The 23,362-nt window shown below is 37.6% G+C and overlaps 1 protein-coding gene across 1 annotated transcript in view; it reads right to left on the bottom strand.

Annotated features, from left to right (window-relative positions):
* Positions 1 to 23,362, bottom strand: part of LOC150091766 (glycerophosphocholine cholinephosphodiesterase ENPP6-like) — a 55,439-nt gene that overhangs the window by 20,519 nt on the left and 11,558 nt on the right. Inside the window, exons 2-3 of the mRNA XM_090376842.1 lie at positions 1,105 to 1,461; positions 643 to 752 (exon numbers count right to left, since the gene is read on the bottom strand). Of these exons, the coding sequence (XP_090232968.1) occupies positions 643 to 752; positions 1,105 to 1,461 (467 nt within the window). The remainder of the gene's footprint in view (positions 1 to 642; positions 753 to 1,104; positions 1,462 to 23,362) is intronic.

The following is a 23,362-nucleotide window of genomic DNA, read 5'->3' as shown; positions in this document are numbered from 1 at the left end:
CCTGAAATATTGCGCTATAAACAAAGCTTAACACAAATCTCTAGCAGAGATTATGCTGGAAAGAGAACAGCACCTCCACCTGTTGCAGTTTCCCAGTATAACTGGTTTTCAGCCAGAGTAATTGCAATTTCCTTCAAAAAATAAAAAAATAAATACAGTATAATAAATAAATAAAATAAAGTAAATTATCGAAGTCACTGTTTATTTTCAGTAATTTTGCTAGTATTAACCGAAATACAGGAAAAATATTTCTCGAAACTCTGTAGAATTTCAAAAGCAGTTTTTGAATTTGAACTTTAAAATGCTTTTTTGCATTCAACAAACACAAATTATTTATGCAAAGTTATAAAGAATAGAAAGAGATTTGAGAGAGAGAGAGAGAGAGAGAGAGAGAGGCAAGCAACGAACCATAACGATATCTTTTGCTTATCTGTACTTCAGTAAATTGTAAAACTAAAGAATGCCATGCGGAATCATTTATTATTTACTGAAGTAGCGATAAAACGATGGTGTTATTCCTTAAGTTACAGATAAGGATACATCAGCTGTTATAAGCAAAACTCAAAAGTTTTGACTTTTTATTTTTATTATCTGACTTACGATATAATATATAATAAAATAATATATATATATATATCATACTTGGTCTTCCATATGTTTATCAGCTATCTCTTTTTGAAGGGCAAGGAGAGCTCTGTCAATGTCTTTCACGGCTCGTATCCTCTCAGAAGAATCGGGACCAGAGTAATGACCTGAAAATGAGTTTCAGTAAGTGATTTGTTTGAAAACAAAAATTGCTAATTACAAACGATTATAACATTCCAGACAGCAAATATAGTTTGCAAAAATCTAATAAATAATTTTGTAACGCTGTTGCAAAATTATTTTTATTTTCTATTTTTTTACAATTACGATTAGATTAAAATTGAAATGGCGTAAGTGACGCAACAATGCCAATTATAACACATTGTTACGTCATGTGTTAAATTTCCGATAGAAACCGAACCAACGGATGAAGGGTAAAATCTTAACAAGTATGAATGTAAATTTGCATATTATTACTGCTTACTAATTAAGAGCGTTAATAAGTAATATTTCAGCTACCTGTGTAATCTATCGAACCATAGTAAACCAGTGCAAGTCCGAGCTGGTCGTCCTGAAATTTTTTCAAAATGTCGCTGAAAGTTTTTATGATTTCTTCAGTTTCTTTGTCATCTCCTGGTCCATATCTGTGTTTAACGCATTCCGTAGGAAAAACATCGTTTATCTTTATTTGGCAGCCCACCCACCAGTACATTCCAGTTTTAATTTGATGTTTCTCCGCTGTGACCCAAATTGGCTCCGCTTTGGTCCACCAGTGGGTATGACTAGCATTCGGATGAGGATACATGAGAAAGAATTCATCTTTATCTTGGTCGTACATCTCATTTTGGACAAAGCCATGACTTTCGGAGTACAGACCTGGAAATAAAGCAGATTTACTTTAAAAAAGTAATAGTAATAGTTTTTGGTTCCGCTAAAACTAGCGCTATCTTTTATCAGATTAAAACAAATGTTTTTGTTAGTTATAATTATTTTTAATTTATTAATCAATCGAAATATAATTTCCGTTCAGTAGAGTATTTATTAATTTTATTGCCTATTAAGGAATCAATAATGATTTACGTATCATTTTTTCGTATCTAGTTTTTTATAGGAGTAAATGTAAATGTTCGTATCAATGTTTATTCATTGACGAGAAGATAAAAAAAAAAAAAAAAAAAGAAAAAGAAAAAAAGAAGCGTATTGTGGTGAACAAGAATGTTTATACTTGTAATCCAAGTTATCCAAGCTGAAAACAAATTCCCAAATACAAAGTCCAGTTTCCCAGTGAAGCCCGGACTGTAGACACAATTGTTCACAGACAGAATTTTAAACCCAGCCATACTATGCGGAAGTAGGAGCCACATAAAATTCCGAATAAATCGATTTGTTTTATGATGCATACTAATTAACTAAGATTTAGAGCTAACTACATCAGAGCCTCATAAATCCGCATTGTCGGAGATAAACGTTCCGGATTTTTGAAAATTTCGGTTTTGTGAAGATTTTTCATATAGCTTGAGTATTCGGTGGTAATTCGTTATTTTTATTAGATAATGCAATCGCTGTGATCACTGTAATACCCACAGAACGACAGTTGCCAGAATTACTCCAAAATGTTAATTCTTACTGTCGAATTAGTCCTGTGTGTACGTACTTGCCTAAGAAACAATGGGCGCGGGTTTGAACGTTGCCTTCGGTATGAATATTGCGATTTTGCAGCATTTTTTAATGAGGTATAAATAGTGCGATTTGATTTCAGCAATCGAATCACTTTAAAAACTTAATACATACTAGTGTATACTGAAAGGACAGAATTCATGGGATACCTGGTTCCTGGGCAGTGCGACACTGTCATCCCTCTCGCCAGTGGACGAACCTACCGCTTGGCAGGTATGTAGGTACACTGCATTCACGTAGACGGTAATTCGATGTCAGTATGGATAAACGTCGTGAGTTAATCGACTTTGAAAGAGGGATAATAATGGGTGCCCCACGCATGGGTCATACTATCGCGGAATGGTACAGAAATTGCACTATCTCCGTTCGACAGTATCAAGAGTGTATCAGGAAACCGCCATTTCTGGAATAATATCTCATCGTGGACAGCGCTGTGGGCGGAGAAAGGTGGTTGATGAACGTGGCCGTCATGTTTCAGCCAACCGGAGAGTGACAGTGACACAAATCACCGCTAACTTTAACGAAGGAGTTGCCAGAAACGTCTCTGCACCAAGGCCATCAGGCGATCATTAGCCGCAATAGGTTATGGGAGCCGCCGACCCACCAGAGTCCCATTGCTAACACCACGACACAGGATTGTACATAACTAGGCGAAAGAACATCGGCACTGGACTTTGTATGATTGGAGATGGGTCTCCTGGTCCGATGAGTTCCGTTTATGTGCATCCAGAGGGCGGACTCTTCCAGCAGGACAATGCACCTCCCCACAGAGCCGTGGTTACTAGAACATGGTTCGAAGAGCATCCTTCAGATTTTACCTTCATGGAATGGCCTCCCCGTTCACCGGACATGAATACTGTAGAGCATCTTTGAGATGCCGTGGAAAGGTCCGTTCGACTTGGGATCGTCCACCCAGGAATGCGACGGAATTATGGACAGCAGTGTAGCAAGCATGGATGCTTTTGTGAACTAGTGGGCTGAATGCCTCGCCTTGTGACTGTGAAAGGTGAAAAGTGAGCCTACCCGTTATTTGGTTGGTATTCCATGATTGATTTCTGTCCAGTCAGTGTACTATACTGTGAACTAGTATTGAATACCCAGAAAAATTATGATTTTATTGATGATGATACAGTCCAGAAAATATGTAAACAGAAAGAAATTGGTGTTTGGAAATTATTAATGTAATATGATGTAAAAATTTGAACTTGCGGTGCATTTTAAAGTTCTGCCAACCTATTTTAAAGTTCGACTGTACTTTCAGATAGGTCAGCATGATGTTGGAATTTGTTTCTTTCACAAGTGGGTAAAGTTTGTCAATTTCATTCTCAGTCATGTTTCCCGGATGGTTATACCCACCAGATAAGCTAGCAAAGACGGAATCAGTGTGAACTTTATGAAGTTCCTTTGTTTTGGCCAGTTTGTATCTGGAGTGATGTGACTGGTGCCCAGGCAAAGGGTGAATTTGAAAAGAGAGCATAAATCCGGGTGTTTCAATTTTCTTTTCTATTCCTGGCAAATACATAGTAACGAGGGATGAGGCGGCGAAATACAGATATTAATATCGATATTTTGTAGTATATAGTCACTTTTGTAGTATACTGTATATTCCAGTCGTAGTATACAGTCATGCTTTCTAGTGCAGTTTACTTATTTCTTCCTTAATGTTATTAGCAATTGAAAATTACACGTATTCAACGGATTAATATAATAAGAAATTTGCAATAATTCATGATTTATGCATTTAGTAAACTGATAACGAAAAAACAAACCAATGAATTTTTCAACCCAATTTCGCAATAGCCATTCCTCCAACTAGCACACAGTGACAAGATAAGATAGGATGAACCCACCAACGGTGGTGCCTTTTTGGTTTATTAATTAAATAAACGTAGAGCGTAGATAGGCCGTACAACTGGGTTGTGGCCATTTCTGACGTTCAGACGACACTGATTAGATTACTAGAAATCGCTCGTTTAAAAGAATCCTAAGTCTAATTTCCTTTAATTTAATTAATTTTTTTGATAGTATATTAAAGTAATATAATTATTATAGCTATAACTTTAATAATAAAATAAGATAATAGTAAAGTATGTGAATATCTTGTTTGGGTGCAAATGCACCTTGCGTTGCCTCCCACCATTTAGAAAAATCCGCGATAATTCCGAGTGCCAAGTTCCAGAATGATTTTTTTTTTGTAATAAAAATGTTTAAATAAAAATATGACCACTTTGAAGTGCAAATAACAATTGTATAATTGATAAATATTTTAAAATAAAGTGCTGTACAGAGGCCGGGAAAGAGTCCATACATAGAATCATGGGATTTTTAAATTTTTTTCTTTTACTTTTTTTTTTTTTTTTTTTTTTTTTTTTTTTACATCACCTATAATTGGTCCCCGCAACAACACGGCCATACTTGCGGCACTATCTATTCCAAGGAATCACTCTCCCTCCCCGAAAAAAAAACAAAAAAAAAAAAAAAAAAAAACAATTCTGAGATGTATTTTAGTGTACATAATAATAATAAAAAAAGTGATAAAGATTTGTCCGATACCGAAGGGTTGCAGAACTATGTCTTGTATGAATAACATATATGTTTCTTATGCTTATTTATTATTTCATATCGCCAGAGATCCTGGTGGTAGAAAATGGAACTTTACGTCTATGCAAATTTTGTATCCCGGAAGGCGCAGTGTTATTTTCAATTCCAAGTCTCTGTAGTTATGTGCAATTGCAAAGATATAAAACCACGAACCTCTCGAAGGAATTTTATAAGCATACAGTACTTTAGATTTTGTGCCAAAGCAGGTTGTCGCCAGATGGTCTTAGCCTATGCATCACATGTTTTAATATTGGCGCCGTACAGCGTTGAAGGTCGAAAGTTCTTGTTTTTCAGTCTTTTGTTACGCAGCTGGCAGACGAACTTCACAGCGTTTGCTGTGTGTGTGTACGTTGAATAGAAGAGCTATATTTAACCTCAGTATGTTCATACTTAAGGGCAAATATAACACATACTGCGATCACATATGTATTATACGCGAGATATGTGATCACAATATAACTTCCGAGGTATATTATTGGAGGAGTGCTAGTTATTACTCTACTTGAATACCCTAACTACCGTATGGGCAAGAGGAAGTATAATTTGGGAAGGTAACTGTATTTTTCTGGAATAAGAAACCGAACTGGAGTCTGTAATATCTAAAATCATTTAAAATGATTTTTTAAATATTTTTATAATACATAAATTATTTATAGTTATTTGTGAATTATAAATAATGCTTTGTCCATACAAACTGAATTCGCTATCATCTCAATCAAGTAGCTAGCAATAAAATTCGGCACTTTCCAGTTTCGTTCGCTGTTACTTTGTCGTTAAAGATTTACAAATAATTAATTTAATTAATTTATATATATATATATATATATATTTTTTTTTTTTTTTGTTTGTTTAATCTGATTTGCTTTACTTATACAATAACGGTGATTTCAACGGACAAAACGACGCACTGTTTCTGTTATTAATCGATAGATGGCGGTAGCTTTTCAGAAAATTCAAAAATAATTTAATTAGAAATTAACGTGTATAGTTATTGCAGATCGATCAAAATTAGATCAGATACTAATGGGGAAGGGTAAAGGAATGGTCCCAGGATTTTATAAAGGGGGAACTACTGCGGTAATCGGGAGAATCATTAAGCTTTAATCATCGTGTAAAAGTATCATTAATTTAAAAAAAAAATTTTAAAATAAATAAATTTTCTGTTTACAATCAGACAAAACCACAACATTCACAAGGATACAAGAAACAGCACCGCATTTAGCAGTCAAGAACTTGAAACCCGGTCCTTCAAGCAACCTTCGCGCTGACCACTCGACTACGGTATACGAAATCTTCAAACCTCTAAGATATTACAACCTATACTACTTATTACTATGCGTGAGTTGAAGGTTGAAAAGACAGAAGTTCTTGTCGAAATTAGACTTCAGTTTCTGTAGATTGTAATTTTTAGAAAATACAGGTGAAGGAAAGTTGATCCAGAAAACGGAAGTTGGAACGATAAATGAGAAAGAATAAGAGATTGTTCTGTGAGTTTGAAATTGGACAGTAAATGGATATTGGCTTGTTGCGGCGCGTGTTCGGACTGGTTTGCAGGAAAGAGCGGGAATTAGAAAACCAATTCAGAAGAACAGTGCCCATAAAAGTATCTATAGAGAGAGCATGCAACAGAAACAGAAAGTTTAAGACAGAGTGGATAAACTTTGTAAGAGATGGGTTATTAATTAACGTAACTGGCCTCTTTTGAATGGAATCTAAAGAGAGAGAGAGCGAGAGAGAGAGAGAGAGAGAGAGAGAGAGAGAGAGAGAGAGAGAGAGAGAGAGAGAGAGAGAGAGGTTTTGGGGATACTACCCCAGATGTGGGAATAGTATTCCATGGAAGGGCAGATTTGCGATTTGTACACAGTAAACAGCTGTTTGGAAGAAAAGTAACGCCAATAGTAAAAGGGAAAACTTAGTTTTTCAGATGCAGAGGAAGCAATATTTTTGATGTGCTTATACCTGGAGAGACTAGAAGTCAAGGTAATCCCCTTGTAGAGATGTGTGAGTTTCTCTAGAAATCTGAGTGTCATTGAAGATAAGCATTCTTTTTGCGAGATATAAGACAGAACTGAATTTTAGGTTTGAAATTAACAAGTTATCTTTGCTCCATTGGACAATTACCTGGAGATCAGCATTTAAGGAATTGATGGTGGATATTCGAGAAATTGAAGATTTTGTGCAGGGCATGGTTTCTCAAACTGAAAGGCGGAATGCTCTGTGCTGTCATCAACAAAACTGTTAATAAGATTTTCAATCAGTGGAATAAGGTCATTAACACGAGAGGATGACAATGGAAGAACGAACGAACGTTGGGAAACTCCAGCATTAGTTGTTGTTGTCGTTGGGCAGAGCCGTGCCGAGGGTGAGGCGAACGATTCTCTTGCCTCAGGTTTAAAGCTGAAAGGGGCGACAAAAGAAAGATTAAATGGATTTTAAATAAGCAATATATTTTTTAATATTCTAGGGGAGGGCACAATTTTTCATTATTGCCTCAGGTACTAAAATGGCTCGGCACAGCCCTATTGTTGGGTTTTAGGCGCATCAGCATTTTAAGCCATATTGCGCCGTATCCACTGTTGTTCAAAGAAAGTGCATCACGCCTAAAATTGTAATTGTCGTCCGAATAACGTAAGTATATAGCAATATTTCTTACAGATTGCATCAGATAAGATTGACAAGCATAGGTGATGGCGTACTATTGCATCAGCTGTTACTTTCAGCTATATAAGCATGCTCTGCAAGAGTTGCAGTTATTCCTTTCTTGTATCAGGATGGCAGTTACGTGCAGTTGACGCCACGAAGAAAGAGTGCTATTGCTGCTTTACATGAGGAAGGGTGTTCTTCCTGTCATATTGCTTATAGAGTATCTTGTAATCAGTGGACAGTGAGTAGATTTCTTTCCAAACTCAACAATACTGGTTCTGCTGATAGGAAAAAAGGACCGGGATGCAAACGAGTCTCTACGCCAAACAGGACCACTTTTTGAAGCGCTTATGCCTTAACAGTAATGTGTTTACATTTGTTACAGGTGAAAAAATGGTTGGAACAACGGTCCATTACAACTCTTAGGAAACAGCCCGGACCTGAATCCTACAGAGAACTGTTGGCATCGTGTGGAATCTGCAGTTGCCAGAAAGAAACCAAAGACCCTTTGTGAACTTCAGGAAGCCGTAATTCGTGTTTGAAACCACCAACCATCAGTTGATTATCTTCAGAAATTGATCTTGTCAATGCCTCTACTGTGTGCTGCTGTCATAAGCGCCAGAGGCGGCTCAACTAAATATTAGTTTGCACCTGGTAAACTTTTCATTTTGTTTTCCATTTAACTATTAATAAATATCTTTTGTTTATATTTCTATTTGCGATGCTAGTCATTAATATAACACACCATCGCGAAAAAGGGTTAGAAATATGAAATTCCTAGGTGATGCGCTTTCTTTGAACATCAGTGTATACTGTATTATCTATAAATTATGCGTGTTCTATGTTTGATTTTCTGCACGAAAAACCCGTGTTTCCATAGGTAAAGAAAACTATGCGACTCTTACCTGAAACCAACTAACTGAGCCAAGTTTAATTTAAACTAATTTAATTTATGATTTTTATTGAAATACAGTATGATGAATTATATATTCATTAATAACTCGTTTTTCGTAAATTGATTGCTGAATGTTTTTTGCAATTGGGTAGCTACTTTTCTCTCTGACGCATAAACATTTCTGATGTCTTGACGGTATTCTAACGGTCTTTTCATACGGTTTGGCGATTATACGAACTTTGCCATCCGCGAGAGCTCCAGCAGGAGAAGTTAGATGACAACCATCATCACCCACAGCAAACGTTCAAAGAGAAACTGGCTATCCAATTGCAAAACACAGTCGGCAATCAATTACGAATATTGAGTTATTAATGAATTTATAATTCATCAAATATCAGTAAAAATCATAAATTAAATTAGTTTAAATTAAAATTTAAGAAATTAATTAAAAATTAATTTCTAAAAATTAAAAACTAAAAATTCAAATCATACAATTTGGTTTCAGTCTTATTGCTATTAGCAGTGGGTTAGTATCTGTATTAGTGAAGAGCTGTAAATTTTGGCACTTCCCAGTTTCGTTCACTAACTATATATCTTTGAAATAAAATTTACAAATAACCAGTTCCTCAAATTCACATACTGTATTTACCGTCAAATCACGGTATGATTATTATGTTTCTTATATTCTCCGGTAGATGGCAGCAGTTGATAACAGTTGAAAATAATATACGTGCAGTACTGTGGTCTGTACTATGTAGTAATCGGACACAACCAACCACCCCACGCTCTGGGTACCAATACCCGTCGCGGGGTGGGAAAAATAATAAATAAATAAAAATATATATAATAATACGTATACATTATGTACAAATTATGTTGAATCCAGATTAACAGAGAAATGAACCAAGGACGAACCGGAATGTGGAAAAAAGGGTTCTAAATTTTTATTATTGTATGTAGTTGTGAGGACTATCTTCTTGCATTTGATTCTACAGGCAATGAGATTTAAATTGCCTAACGGCTTTATCACTCACAGTAGAACACAATTTGCTTTTATAACGAGTTGCGCTCGTATTGCACCACTTTCAAACAAATGATATTGCCAAAAGGTTAATCTGCGATTTGCTTAAAAGAGAGACACTTGTCATAACAGCCAGTTTCATTACGTGCAGGACCATCATCGGATAGCAAGTGGTCTTTTTTTAAATAACTTCAGATCAACCCTTTGGCTACGTTCTTTGACGGTAGTGCAATACCAGGAAAACCCTTTCTGAAGACAAAATTTGTTCTGTTAAAGCACATGAAAGAACGGGACAGTTCTTTCAACATCACAATTGAAAGAACTGTCACAATTACACGGTAATCCGCTGTAAAAGTAAAATATGTTTTTTTTTGAAATAAGGTTTAGGGACTAAACTCTTTCATTCGTGGTATAGATTTTTTGCCTTCTTGGAAATGACTGGAAATCATGTTTAAGATCGTGAGCAACTGAATTATATGACGTTCCCTTCTCAGAATCCAAATATAAGTTCTGCAAATTACAGCTTTTGGAGACTAGTCACCTGAGAGGCGATCTGATTGATGTGTATAAGGCCTTGCATGCTTTGAACAGGCTCAAAGCTGATGGGATTCTTCCTCTTGATCAGATTACAAACCTGAGGGGGCATAGATTCAAACTGAGGAAAGACAGTCGTAGAATGGATGTGCTGAAATTTGCCTTTAGTCAGCAGGTAGTTGATAGCTGGAACAAACTTCCAGCTGTGGTTGTGGAAGTTGATAGCTTAAATAAATTCAAGGAGGAACTGGACAAACATTTGGAACGAATGGATGGGAAATGGGAAGCTTTTTTTTTTTTTTTCGCTGATGCTGTATAAGCTTGTTTTCTCGCTTCTTCCTCGTAAGGTTGGCAATCTTGATCACAGCAAGCATTGCAACAGTACATCATTAAAATCGTGACAGTGCAGTAGAAAGCAATATGCTTGTTGTGGCGATGGAATACTAAATCTCCAGTGATTGCGCTGGAGATTTAGTATTCAACGGGAATTCCAAAAAGGTCCACCTGTTGCACAATCAATGATGGATGGTTGAAACAGTTTCAAGAAACCGGCAGTGTGCAGCACCAGAAAGGAGTAGGAAGGTTTAGTGTATCTGCAGATAAATTTTCTGAAATTCAGGAAGTGTCTGTCGGGAAGATACCGCGAGAAGCATTGCACGGGGTAGGCTGCAAAGGATTAAAACTTTGTGCCTACAGAGTGCAGATCATCCAGAAAATTAAACCTCACGACAAACCAGAACGAGAGGAATTCGCGATTCACATTCTTAACCGTACAGACGAAGATGAGCACGTTCTGGAAAATGCCGCTTTTAGTGATGGAGCGTCATTCCACCTATCTAGTAAAGTTAACAGACTCAATTTTTCGCACATGGGGATCTGAAAATCTTCACTCAGTTCTTAAATTACGAGCGTGATAATCTCAAGGCAAACGTGTGTTGCGTACTGTCCTTCAGCCAGGTGATGGGGTCATTTTTCTTTCACGAAGACACCGTGAGTTCCGTAAATTATAGACATTCTCGAATTGTATGCTGCACGAAATGCAGCCACACGTTTCTATCAGCAAGATAGGGGGCACCACCACACTGGAGCTTTCATAGGCGCGATTTCCTGAATAAAAAAATTTCCTAATTGTTGGATCGGCCAGGCTGGTCCCTTCTATGGCCTCCTTGTTCTCTGGTTTTTTCGCATTATAATCTCAAGGCAAACGTGTGTTGTCGTTTAGTCGACTTAGTTGCTGATGTGCCAGTAAAACCTAAAACAATAACAATCTCCTCGTTCGCCGGATATCACACGTATGGATTCCTTTGTATGGGGAAGATGAATACAAAAAAAAAAAAAAAATAATAATAATAAAATAACAGTGTCACATCACAGAGCTAAAAGACCTGATTGAACAGACAGGGACTTCCATTTCTCTAGAGCAGCGGTTCCCAACCTTTTTTGACTCGCGAACCCCTTTCAATGTAATATTTTTTTTTTTTATCGCGAACCCCTTTCAACATAATATTTTTAATGCGAACCACTAAGCCTATATTCTCTGAAATCGTATAATATTTCTGAATTTTTATTATAAAATATTTCCAGTACTATGTTTTTATAAGCGACATTGCATAATAATAAAAATTATTATTAAGTATTATTTATACTTTGTAAAGCAGTTATTAATAAGTCCAAACTAGATTTCGAACAGGCTAAGAGTAGAAAACTTACTTTTAGTCCAAATAGTAGATGAGCATTCTGGTCTCTTGCCAAACCTATTGGCCGCAATTTTTATCCATCTCTGTTCCCACCTCTGTCCAAACCAGATGGTTCTGTTGCCACTTCAGCCAAGGATAAAGCTGACCTGCTAGCATCCTATTTTCCTTCCAACTCATGTATTGATGATCTTGGAAAATCACCTCAAACCATTCCCAGCACACTCCATTCAATGCTTCCTGTAGGCTTCCGTCAAAAGGACGTCAGAAGGATTTTGATGAATCTGATGCTACGAAATCTCCAGGTCCTGATGGTATTTCTCTACTTGTTCTCTAAACTTGCGCTCCTGAGCTTACTCCTGTTTTGTGTCTTCTTTTTCCACTTTTTTATTCCAAAGGTGTTTTTTCTTCTGCTTAAAAATTTGCTCATATCCAGCCAGTTCCTAAAAAGGGTGACAAATCCCTTCCATCCAATTATCGTCCCATTGCGATTACTTCTACTCTTTCCAAAGTAATGGAGAAATCAATTAACCGCCAACTCTTAAAACTATCTGGAAATCTTTCATCTGATCAACGATCGCCGGTATGGATTCCGTCAGTGTAGTTCCACTAGTGATATTTTGGCTTATGTTACCCATCTATAGACAAATTCAATGGTGAAATTGAAGCCATTTCTCTTGACATTTCAAAGGCCTTTGGTCGTGTTTGCCATAAAGGTCTTCTAAATAAGCTTCCATCCTATGATTTGCCTTTGTAAAGGAGCTGTTCTTTGTAAAGGAGTATCCAGTTTTCTCTGTAACCGCTCACTGCAAGTGATGGTAGATGGTTCTCTGTCTTCTAACTTGGCCACTAATGCTGGTGTTCTCCAGGGTTCAGTTCTTTCTTCCACTCTTTTCCTCTTATATTAATGACCTTCTTTCATTGACCGGAAATCCTATCCATAGTTTTGCTGATAATAGCACATTTCATTCCACCTTCCAGTTTGAGAAACCTCGCCCTGCTCAAACAGCTTCAACTTCTCGAGTATCCACTGCCAAATCCTTGAATGCTGATTTCCAAATAATTCTCCAGTGGGGCAAAGATAACTTAATTTCAATCCTTCTAAAACGCAGTCCTGTCTTATATCTCGCAAAAAGGATTCTTCTGCTCCTATGCTTATCTACGATGACGCTCCGATTTCTAGGAAAGATGGGGATTTCCCTGAAATCTAATCTCTCTTGGCACAAGCACAAGCACATTACAAATATTGCTTCCTCTGCATCTAATGAACAGGGTTTTCTCTTTTGCTCTCCACGTTACTTTTTTTCCAAACAGTTGTTGACTCTGTAGAAATCGCAAATCCGCCCTACCATGGAATATTGTTCCCACATCTAGGGCGGTGCCCCCAAAACCTCTCTCAGGTGTCTAGATTCCATTTGGAAGAGGGCAGTTAAATTAATTAATGACTCCTCTCTAACAGTTTCTCCACTCTGTCTCATAGACGCACTGTTTCTGTTGCATGCCTTTTCTATAGATACTTGCATGGCACTGTTTTTCTGAATTGGCTTCTATAATTCTTGCTCTCTCTTTCAAAGCAGTCCGAACATGTGCCGAAACCAGTCAACATCATTTTGCTGAACAAGTTCAAACTCACAGAACCGACTTTTCTTCTTCCTCATTTATTTATTCAACTTCTCTTTTCTGGAACCACCTTCCTTCATTCGTATTTCCTTAAAATTACAATCTACAGAAGTTCAAGTATTTTCTTTCAACTTTTCAACACATTCACGATACTAAGTACTGTAGGTTCTAAAAAAAAAAAGTACCTACACATAATAATCCTTGAGAATGAAAAAAAATTTAGTATGGAAACCATATTTATTTAACATGATATACTGTAAGATAGTAAACTAATTATAAGGAATTATGGGATAGGTGGTTTCTTTCTCTGGCAATTTTTGCTTTTTATTTAATTTTATTTTACTTTATTGTTTGGCGCCTCCGTAGCCAGGTGGGAAGGAGCAGCAGTGCGTAGCACACGCTTCTTGATTAGACCGGGGTTCGAGCCCGTCACCACCAAATATGGAGGATGCGGAAAGGTCAGGGAATGACCACCGCATATCCCGGAGCAATATGGCCTTAGTTGCTAATGCTCCTAAAAAAAAAAAAAAAAACCAAACCAAACCTTTATTATTAGTTATATTTTGTAGTTTACAATAATATATCTATGTAAATATAAGCAGAAGCCATTAGAGAATTTTTATTGCGAAACCCCTGGAACACTTTCGCGAACCACCGGTTGGGAACCCCTGCTCTAGAGAAATGCTTCGAAATATTTGGAATGAAATCGGCTGCTGGCTTGACATTCTGCGTGCTATCAAAGGTGCCGATGTTCGGTTGTATGATAAGAAGTTATAAGAAATTATTGGAATTGCTTTATACAGGTGGTAGATGACTTTCATCAACCGGTGAAATACCACCACTTTGCTTATTGGAGGCTTGAAGTGGTGAAACCCATGTTTAGTCTCTAGAGCAAAGTTCCCGGCATCCCCCTCCCCCCATACTTCTCCTTCAACCCATGCACGGTACTAAGTACTATAGGTTTTGATACCTTTCGTGTTTGGGGTTTTCATAAAAAAAAAAAAAAAAAAAAAAGCAAGCCGTTTTATATTGCAATAAAATTTTAATCGAGCTTCATCATCATCAGTTTAACAGTTTATACACACTGTATTTTAATTTTACACGCATTAGAATTTTATGTATTTAAACTTTTTCGTTAAGACCTGGCAATGTTGTCGCTGACCAGCAGCATAAACGGATTATATTTTCGCATTAAACTGGCCAAGTACTATTTTTAAGCTACCTGTAGTTGTTGTAGTTGGATTTTTTTAGGAACATTAACGACTAAGGCCATATTTCTTCGTGTATATTGTCTGTAAATTGCATGTGTTCTGTGGTCGATTTCTGTTTTGTTGGACGAAAAAACCGCCTTTTTCGGGAGAAAAAACCCTGCTGTCATCGCCTGAGACCACGTTGTGAAAAAAACCAATAAATGGAAGTCAAGGAGATCTTGATCTTAAAAATTAAGGTTCAGCCTAACATATTAAAGGAGGCGGCAAAGGAAGTAAGTAAACTCTTAGCTATAATTATGAGAGTATCCTTGGACTTAAAGAAGATTCCCACGGACTGGAGCTGTGCAAATGTATCTCCAATTCACAAAGTGGGATCAATGGGTGACGCGAGTAATTACCGACCTCTTAGTTTAACTTCTGTTTTGGTAAAAATAATGGAGTAACTGGCTGAAGAAGCATTGCAAGATCATCTAGAAAAGACTGCAGTAATAATTTAAACAGAGCATGGGTTTGTTAAGAGGAAGTCTTGTCTGACAAATTTGATTGGATATTATGATGTGGTCACAAAGGAATTGAATGCCAAAAATAATTTTGATATCATATATTTGGATTTCAGGAAAACTTTTGATAATGTTTCACAAGGAAGACTGCTGTACAAATTGGAGTAGTATGATATTAAGGGCAAGTAGCTACAGTGGATGAAAGGATGATTGAGTGGGGGAAGAGAGAGACTGGTAATCAATGGACTCATCTCTTCGTGGACTAATGCTATTAGTAGTTAAAGATTCTCCCAGCGTTCTGTGTTGGGCCCACTGTTCTTTTGTATATTGATCAATGATATTGATGAAGGTATATCAGGCTTCATGTCGAAGTTTTCAGATGATACAAAGGTTGGATGTGTTGTTAATGACAGTAATAACTGTATGCTACTGCAAAAGAATCTAGAAAAGTCGGGCAGATGGGCTAAGAAGTGGAAACTGAAGTTTAACACTGACAAATGCAAAGTACTGCATATGGGTAGCAGTAACTCTAGAGAAATGTACCAACTCTGTGGTACTGCACTCAGGGTAGTGGAGAATGAAAGAGGCCTGGGGGTAATTGTGCAGTCAGATATGAAGTTTTCTGAACAGTGCAGAGAGGCTCATGGGTTCTTGTCAATCTTGCTAGCAAGAGTATGGAAGTGATTACCCCCTTGTATAAGGCAATAGTCAGTCCATACCTTGAGTACTGCGTACAGGTCTGGAGGCTTCATTTTAGGAAGGATGTAGAGTTGCTAGTACGAGTACAGAGAACGGCAGCAAGATTGGTGAAGGGAACAGTGGGGTGGTCTTACCAATAAAGGCTTAATTCTTCAAATTGCAGCGTCTGGAGACTAGGCACGTGCGAGGTGATCTGATTGAGGTGTATAAGGCCTTGAATGGATTGAGCAGGCTCAGTGCTGATGGGATTCTTCCTCTTGCTCAGATTATGAACCCGAGGAAGCATAAATTCAAATTGAGGAAAGACAGTTGTAGAATAGATGTGCGGAAATTTTCCTTTAGCCAGCGGGTGGATGATTGCTGGAACAAACTTCCATCTGTCGTTGTGGAAATTGATAGCTTAAATAAGTTTAAGAAAGAACTGGACAAACTTTTGGAGCGAATGGATGTGTGAAATGGGAAGTTTTTTTTTTTTTTTTGGCTGATGCTGCATAGGCTTGCTTTCTTGCATCATATGCTTCTGCTAATGCAATTACGTAACTTTTTTTTGTCACTGATCGGTTCGGTTTATTATTTGTACTTATTTACTGTGTTGTTGGTCTTTGGAGCACTTGTAACAGCGTTCGCCTCGCTAGCCCTCCTCTATTTCATCTCCGTTTACTGGTCACGGTGAGCGGTAAAATTTGACCTTTTGACAAACAGTACGCGCGTTGATCGGCATCGGTTAGTTATGATTTTTCTAATTTCGGGTTCGGAACAGTTGTCTTACCGTTACCAAAAAACTCAATTAATATAAGAAATAAAAATCAAATGCAAATGAAATGTAGTTGACTTGTTATGTTTAATATCTACAGCACTGGGTTTGAGAGTCCTGTTTGCTTAAGAGATATGCATGGGGTGCTCTATGCAATGTTAGGGGGCGCCTCCGTAGCCAGGTTGGAAGGAGCAGCAGTGCGTAGCACATTCTTCTTGATTAGACCGGGGTTCGAGCCCGTCACCACCAAATACGGAGGATGCGGAAAGGTCAGGGAATGACCACCGCATATCCCGGAGCAATATGGCCTTAGTTGCTAATGCTCCTAAAAACCAAATAACAAACAAACATGAAATGTTAGTTTGCTTTTCTCGTTCCAGGTTATATTACCTATAAGTTGTGCTTATCCATTCCTCTCCTTTTCTAATGTGCATGACTTAGGTCTTAGGCAGTGTTTCTTGAAATATGAGCCGTATTTGATCTGTTGAGTTATACATATAACTGAACATAACAGTTATAAAATTAAGTAACGAACAGTTTGTAATTAATGTTGTGCTAACATAAAACAAAAGCATGAAAGGAAAAAAGTTATTTTTATTAATAGTGCTTTGTAGCGAAATTTTTTAAGCAAAATAAACAAACGTACTTAAAAAAACTTTTAAATAGTAAGTTCAGATGTCTGGAATTTGCACTAAGGGCATGAGACATGGATATAGTATCTGTGTAAGCAGCTGTTGAGGTTGGTTTTCCAGAGGGAACCATCCTCGCCAGTCACTTCTTTTAATTTTGTTTAAAACCTTTGCCAGAGCAACTGACTGCTACCTTCTGCTCGTCTCTTTCTCTTTTCTTAGCGCTACTGTCTCCAAATTGTGTGTATTTGACGTTTGGTTTTGTTTCGCTTGGTTTGCAGGTTAATTAAAAACGACTTTCTGTAAGGGGGAACAAAAATTAACCCTCGCTCGACACTAACTCGGCCATACTGCCGCCTTTTTTCACTTAATATTTCTAAGCAAGAATCGATTAACGGATTTCCTTTCGCCAATTTCTAATTGGCGAAAGGAAATATAAAAATACGTATAAAAATTATGAATTCTTAAAATCTTTTTTAAGTGCATCTCAATTTGTCATTTCGTAAAATTCAAAGCCTAATATTTAATTACAGTAAAAAAATTGTGCCTAATAAAACTGACTGCCAGCAATTTTCTCGGAAGAGTATCCACTCGTTCCAGATCATAGCGTTATGGAATTTCCCAATGAAATTTGTGGCTCCATCTTTTGAGACATCTTAGAAACATTTAGGCGTATTCTCACCAGAAGCTACAACTACAGGATGATCAACGCAATGAATAATAAAATTAGAAAGTTTAATGACTGTATGCATAAAATTTGTTGAAATGCATTATATTTACTTTTTAATGCAGAATTTGTTCCACTAGTGCCTAGCGGGAAAAAACTAGCATATCTGATAGAGAACATTTTTAATTCACTTAATAAAGTATAATACAGTACTTCGTTAGTCTCATTTCATTCTGTTTAGAAAAGATGTTACTATAGAGTTCTATGAGAGTCGTGGATTTTGTTGTTCTGTACTTTGCGGGCACATTTTATTTAATAATGTATCTCACCCAAATACGTCACGGTATGAACTGCAGATATACGCGTATATCTTGTAGAGTACATCTAGTGTTCGAAATGGAAAACATAACGGAAAATACTAATATCTACCATGTTGAATGAACAAGTTTCTTCAACTCATGCGAACATTAAATACAAGTTAATGTGCAGCGCAATAGATTTCACGCGCGTTAGCAAATATTAATAATACATGATTTATATAAAAAAAAAAAAAAAACGGCAAAAAGCAACGATTTTTATGCCCATCTGAGATCATTTCATTTCTGGGCATTTGGTTGACCATCCATTGCTCCAATCGGTGCACTTCACCAAACGCAGTATCTAGTTCTGCACCTCTAATATATATATATACGTATATGATATATGGACAGTCAGTGTGATATGTAAGAAAAAAAAAATGTTGGATTTATATTGGCCCAATTTTAATTAAAATGGGAAAGCTCAAAAAAATCATTCTAAGTGTAAAATATAAAACTTCATGAAAACCCTTCACTAAGAGTTGATTTGTTGTATGAGGATGGACGGAAAGGAAATCATAATTTCCAGATTTGTATTGATCTGATTTTAATGAAATTTTGAGCGGCATGACAAGTCTGTTTAAGAGAGCCAAATATAAAATTTGATCAAAATCCAAAGAAGGGTCGAGTTATTACATGCGGACAGATGGACGGACGGACAAAAAAATAATAATTATTTATATTTCTATTGGTCCGATTTTAATTAAATTTGGGATAGCTGGACAAATTTTTCTAAACAAGCGAAATAAAAAAAAATATCAAAATTCATCTGATGAAGGACGGACTGGTGAAGATAATTGGCGCTTTACGCATACAAAGGGTACTAGGAAAGTTTTGCAATATGACGCAACAATGAATCAGAGGAAGCTGCTTGTTGCTGCATGTTGAGACATGTTCATACGTGCATAGTAGCCGCCGCGCCAAGTCGATGGGCTCAGTTATTCATTAGTAGTGAGAGTGTAAAGTGCTTGCGATGGCATCGTGGTCACGAAATGAGATAAGGACAGTTTTGCGGTATAATTTCGTGCGTGGTTTAACCATAGACCAGTGTTTAGAAGAAATGACTCTTGCACTAGATGATGATTGTCCACATCGTACAACGATATTCAGGTGGTATAGAGAATTCCAAAGGGGAAATTTCACTCTGGAGGATTCGGAGAGGCCGGGAAGGCCACGAACGTCAGTTACGGAGGAAAACGTTACTGCTGTGAGGAAAATGCTTGACGAAAACAGGCGAGTGACCTACCAACAGATAGAGGATACTTTGGGCCTAAATGCACCAGCAATTCGTTCGATTCTGCAAGATCATTGAAGAAATTTTGTTCTCTCTGGGCACCGCATCAACTGACTGAAGAGCAGATGACACGACGTGTGACTTGGTGCCGGGAGATGTTAAAAAAGTTTGATAAGGGACAATCTCGGTATGTGAACAACATCGTGACAGGTGACGAGACTTGGCTGTACTATTACGATCTGCCGACCAAGGCTCAAAACAAAGTTTGGGTCTTTGATGATGACGACACACCCGTAATTGTCAGAAAATCCCGATCTGTAATGAAGAAAATGATAGCTGTATCTTTCAAATCGAGTGGAATTGTGGAACGTGTCGTTTTGGACACGCAGAAGACAGTCACGGCTAAGTGGTATACTGAACAATGCCTGCCTAAAGTCATTGGATCTATGAAGAACCTGCGGCCAAAGTCAAGAATGGACACCTGGCACCTCCATCACGATAATGCTCTAGCTCACCGCGCCAAAGCCTGCACCGAATATTTGACCACGACAGGACTGAAACTTCTCGAGCACCCTCCCTACATTCCAGACCTTGCTTCCTGCGACTTTGCACTGTTCCCGCATGTGAAAATGAAGCTAAAAGGGAGGCGGTTTTCCAGTGATGAGGACCTTCTACGGGCTTGGGACAACGAGTGTGCTTTACTCCCTAGTGAAACTTGGCAGAACTGGTTTAAAGATTGGTTTCGGAGGATGGAGAGGTGTATTGAATGTAGAGGAAATTACTTTGAAAAAATTAAATAAACAAAGCTGTATTGCAAAACTTTCCTAGTACCCTTTGTATATGCTAACGCGCCTGACATTCTCTTTACAGTAGAATTCTAGTTATTGAATTATCTGAAATTTCTTTTCTTTTTAATCCACCCCCCAAAGGAACCGACTCGCTTCACTCACAAACTGACACAGTTTTGAGACATTTTATCTTTTTCAGCCAAGTTTTCATGCATTATATCGGTATGGTTGGATCAGAAGGAGCAAAAAATCTAGCCAGCTGCTTGGCTTTTCGCGCACACACGATCCACATTTGACAGATGAGGAAATAGTTTCATCATTTAATACTATCGGAATGAGAGAGCAGCAGAAAGTGAAGAGGTGGGGTGAATGTTATGATGAATATATTCGTCATATATTCAAAAGATCGCTATTAGATGGCTACTGCTGGACTGCTAAGTGACGAATCGCAAAAAAGAATTGAATGTGTACCAACTGTCGTGTCCGGAAAAAGTGCAAAATCTTGCAGCTTCCCAAACTATCTGACATCTTTCAAGCAGCAGAACGTTGGCAATTATTTAGCAATTAAAGCTGTTTAATAAGTAAATAGTAAATGCGAGTTACTGTGATTTTCTCTCATTAAGCTTTTTCTGCTTATCTTTTATACTTTAGATAGATTGAATTTAAAATCGATTTTCGAAAAAAAATCATTTATCAGTATACCCTAGTCTCAGTTATTTTGGATAACCAGGATTATACAGTAATTCTGACATTCAAACGTCACAATTAATTGCCAATTTACTAAAAGCTGTAGTCGGCAATAACCATATTAACATCCAGGAATTTTTTTTTTTTTTTTTTTTTTTGGGGAGTTCAATAACATAAACAAATGCCGAGTCACTGGTACATGCAATGCAAACTCGTTTGGTACAAAATCGAAAATGCGCGCTCTCTCTCTGTGTGTCTTTTTCCCAATCTTTGTTTTGTTTGTTTGTTTCTCTCTTTAGATGGGCAATACCCTGTTTATAAGTGGAAAAACTATTGCTGAGTCACTGGGTATATCCAACATAAACTGCAAACGGGATTGGGAGGAAATAGAAGCATGCGTAAAGAAAGCGACATTTTCTCTGGGCAGACTAATAATGAAATAGTAAAATAGTTTTCTCCTCTTCTGTTATCTCAAAGACCTTTGTACTATTTACTCGAGTCAGTTTTTTCCTTTCTTTTCTTACATCTATATCAGGAGTGCATCTTACCATTCTGTGATCCCTTTAAACTTTACTTTGTTGAGGACGGCAACATCATTCACGATATATCTTCTATTAGTGAGGATGAAGTCGATTTCATTAGTAGTTAATCCATTTGAGCTCTTCCATGTCCACTTTCTGTTCACCCTTTTCTTGAAAAAAGTGTTCATTACTGACATTCCTCGAGATTCTGCAAATTGCACAAGTCTTTCACCTCTTTCATTTCTTTCACCAATTCCAAAATTTGTTTTGTCTCTTTCCAACTTTAGCATTGAAGTCCCCCATAATGATAGAGTAGTGGGTTTTCTGCTCATCTAGAAGACTCTCAATTTCGGTATACATTTCTGCAATCTCTTCATCATCATGGCTCGATGTTGGTGCATAAATCATTGTAACCTTTAGCTTGTACCTCCTAGAAATCCTGAGTAGTAGTCTTGACACCCTTGGTGATGTGCTTTTGAATTCCAAAATGTTGTTTTTTACATCTTTATGGACCAGAAAACCAACTTCACCTTCGCTCCTTTCACTGTTTCCATTGGTGTTCAGCAGATTTCCACTTGATAAACCTATAAGTGATTCAGTTCTTCTAATTTCAGCCAAACAGATGATGTTCCAATTCACATTTTCTAATTCCTTTTCCAGCTCTAATATCCAGTATGAGCGATCTTACGGTGTGTGTGTGTGTGTGTGTGTGTGTGTGTGTGTGTGTGTGTGTGTGTGTGTGTGTGTGTGTGTGTGTGTGTGTGTGTGTGTGTGTGTGTGTGTGTGTGTGTGTGTGTGTGTGTGCGTGTGTGTGTGTGTGTGTGTGTGTGCGCGTGTGTGCGTGTGTGTGCGTGCGTGTGCGTGCGTGCGTGCGTGCGTGCGTGCGTGGCCTTAGCCCATCTTCACCTTGCACGTCTGTGTTGGTGCAGAAACTCTGCAAAGTTTTCTATCGCTTGTGTACGTTCATCTTGCTACCAGGGAGCAGCAGAGCCTGGGTCTACTATCACCTTTAGTGCCTTGTGCATATTTTATCAACAAAACAACAAGCGGCCCCTAGCCAGAAACTGGCAAATCCGCTATGTACATACATAGATACATATATACAATGATATATATATGATACATGTAATGATACAATATATAATGATACACACATTGATATATACATATAATCGTGTTAATTACAATGTTATAGGTGTAATGAACATGTAACATGCTCACACAGCAAATCACATCACGCAACTAATCAGAAGTATTAATTGTGGTACAGGAATCAAAAGACAGCAGTCTTTTTCTGTCCTAGGAAGAACGAAAACCGCACCCACTGGAGGTAGCTATACCAATGGGTGTTAGCTAATTCTGTATCCACAGCTGCCCAAACTGGGGTATCAGCTTAAATTAAAAAAAAAAAAAAAAAAGTAGATGGCAGGCGATATCAGTTTTAAGAAATATCGATAGACGTTGCAGGTGTTGGGTTGGTTGTTCCTTTTTGTTGATATCTTGATAAACTTGAGAAGAGTTGCTTTCTTTTGGTGAAAACAGCAGAGCAGAACTGTTGTAGAGCTGAGAACGATTGAGAATTTTCAGTCAGTGCCACTTCATTTCCTACAGAGAAGTTGCTGACAGCAGCTTGTAGTGTAGATCTGTCGTCGTGGTACAGGTTGCAGCGATACAGAATGTGAGTCCAGGTTTCCTCAACACCACACAAGCAGAGATTGGTGTCAGACAAGCCAAATTGAAATAGTTTGGAGTTGATGGAGCCGTGCCCAGTAAGTATATACGATGTTGTTAGGCTGGGAGAAAACCATTGGCGGACGTTCTTGTTGAGAGGGAAGGTAACTGCAGGAACAAAAGAGCGGGTGACTTGACCAGTAGTACTGGAATCCCATCGTGATTGTCACATGTTGATAAGTTCATTCCAGATTTAACGTTTCTCGTTTTTCATGTTAGCAGTTAATTTGCATGAGATGCCGAGAATCTCGCCGGGAACCCCTTGCTTTAGACGATAGCATAGTCCTTTGAAGATGACATGCAGGTCTAGTGGTA

The sequence above is a fragment of the Mastigoproctus giganteus genome, chromosome 1, assembly GCF_048544385.1.
Source record: "Mastigoproctus giganteus isolate SK-2022 chromosome 1, ASM4854438v1, whole genome shotgun sequence".
In the NCBI taxonomy this organism is placed as follows: domain Eukaryota; kingdom Metazoa; phylum Arthropoda; class Arachnida; order Uropygi; family Thelyphonidae; genus Mastigoproctus; species Mastigoproctus giganteus.
Note: the sequence above shows the minus strand (reverse complement) of the source record. Positions and strands in the feature narration are given on the sequence as shown.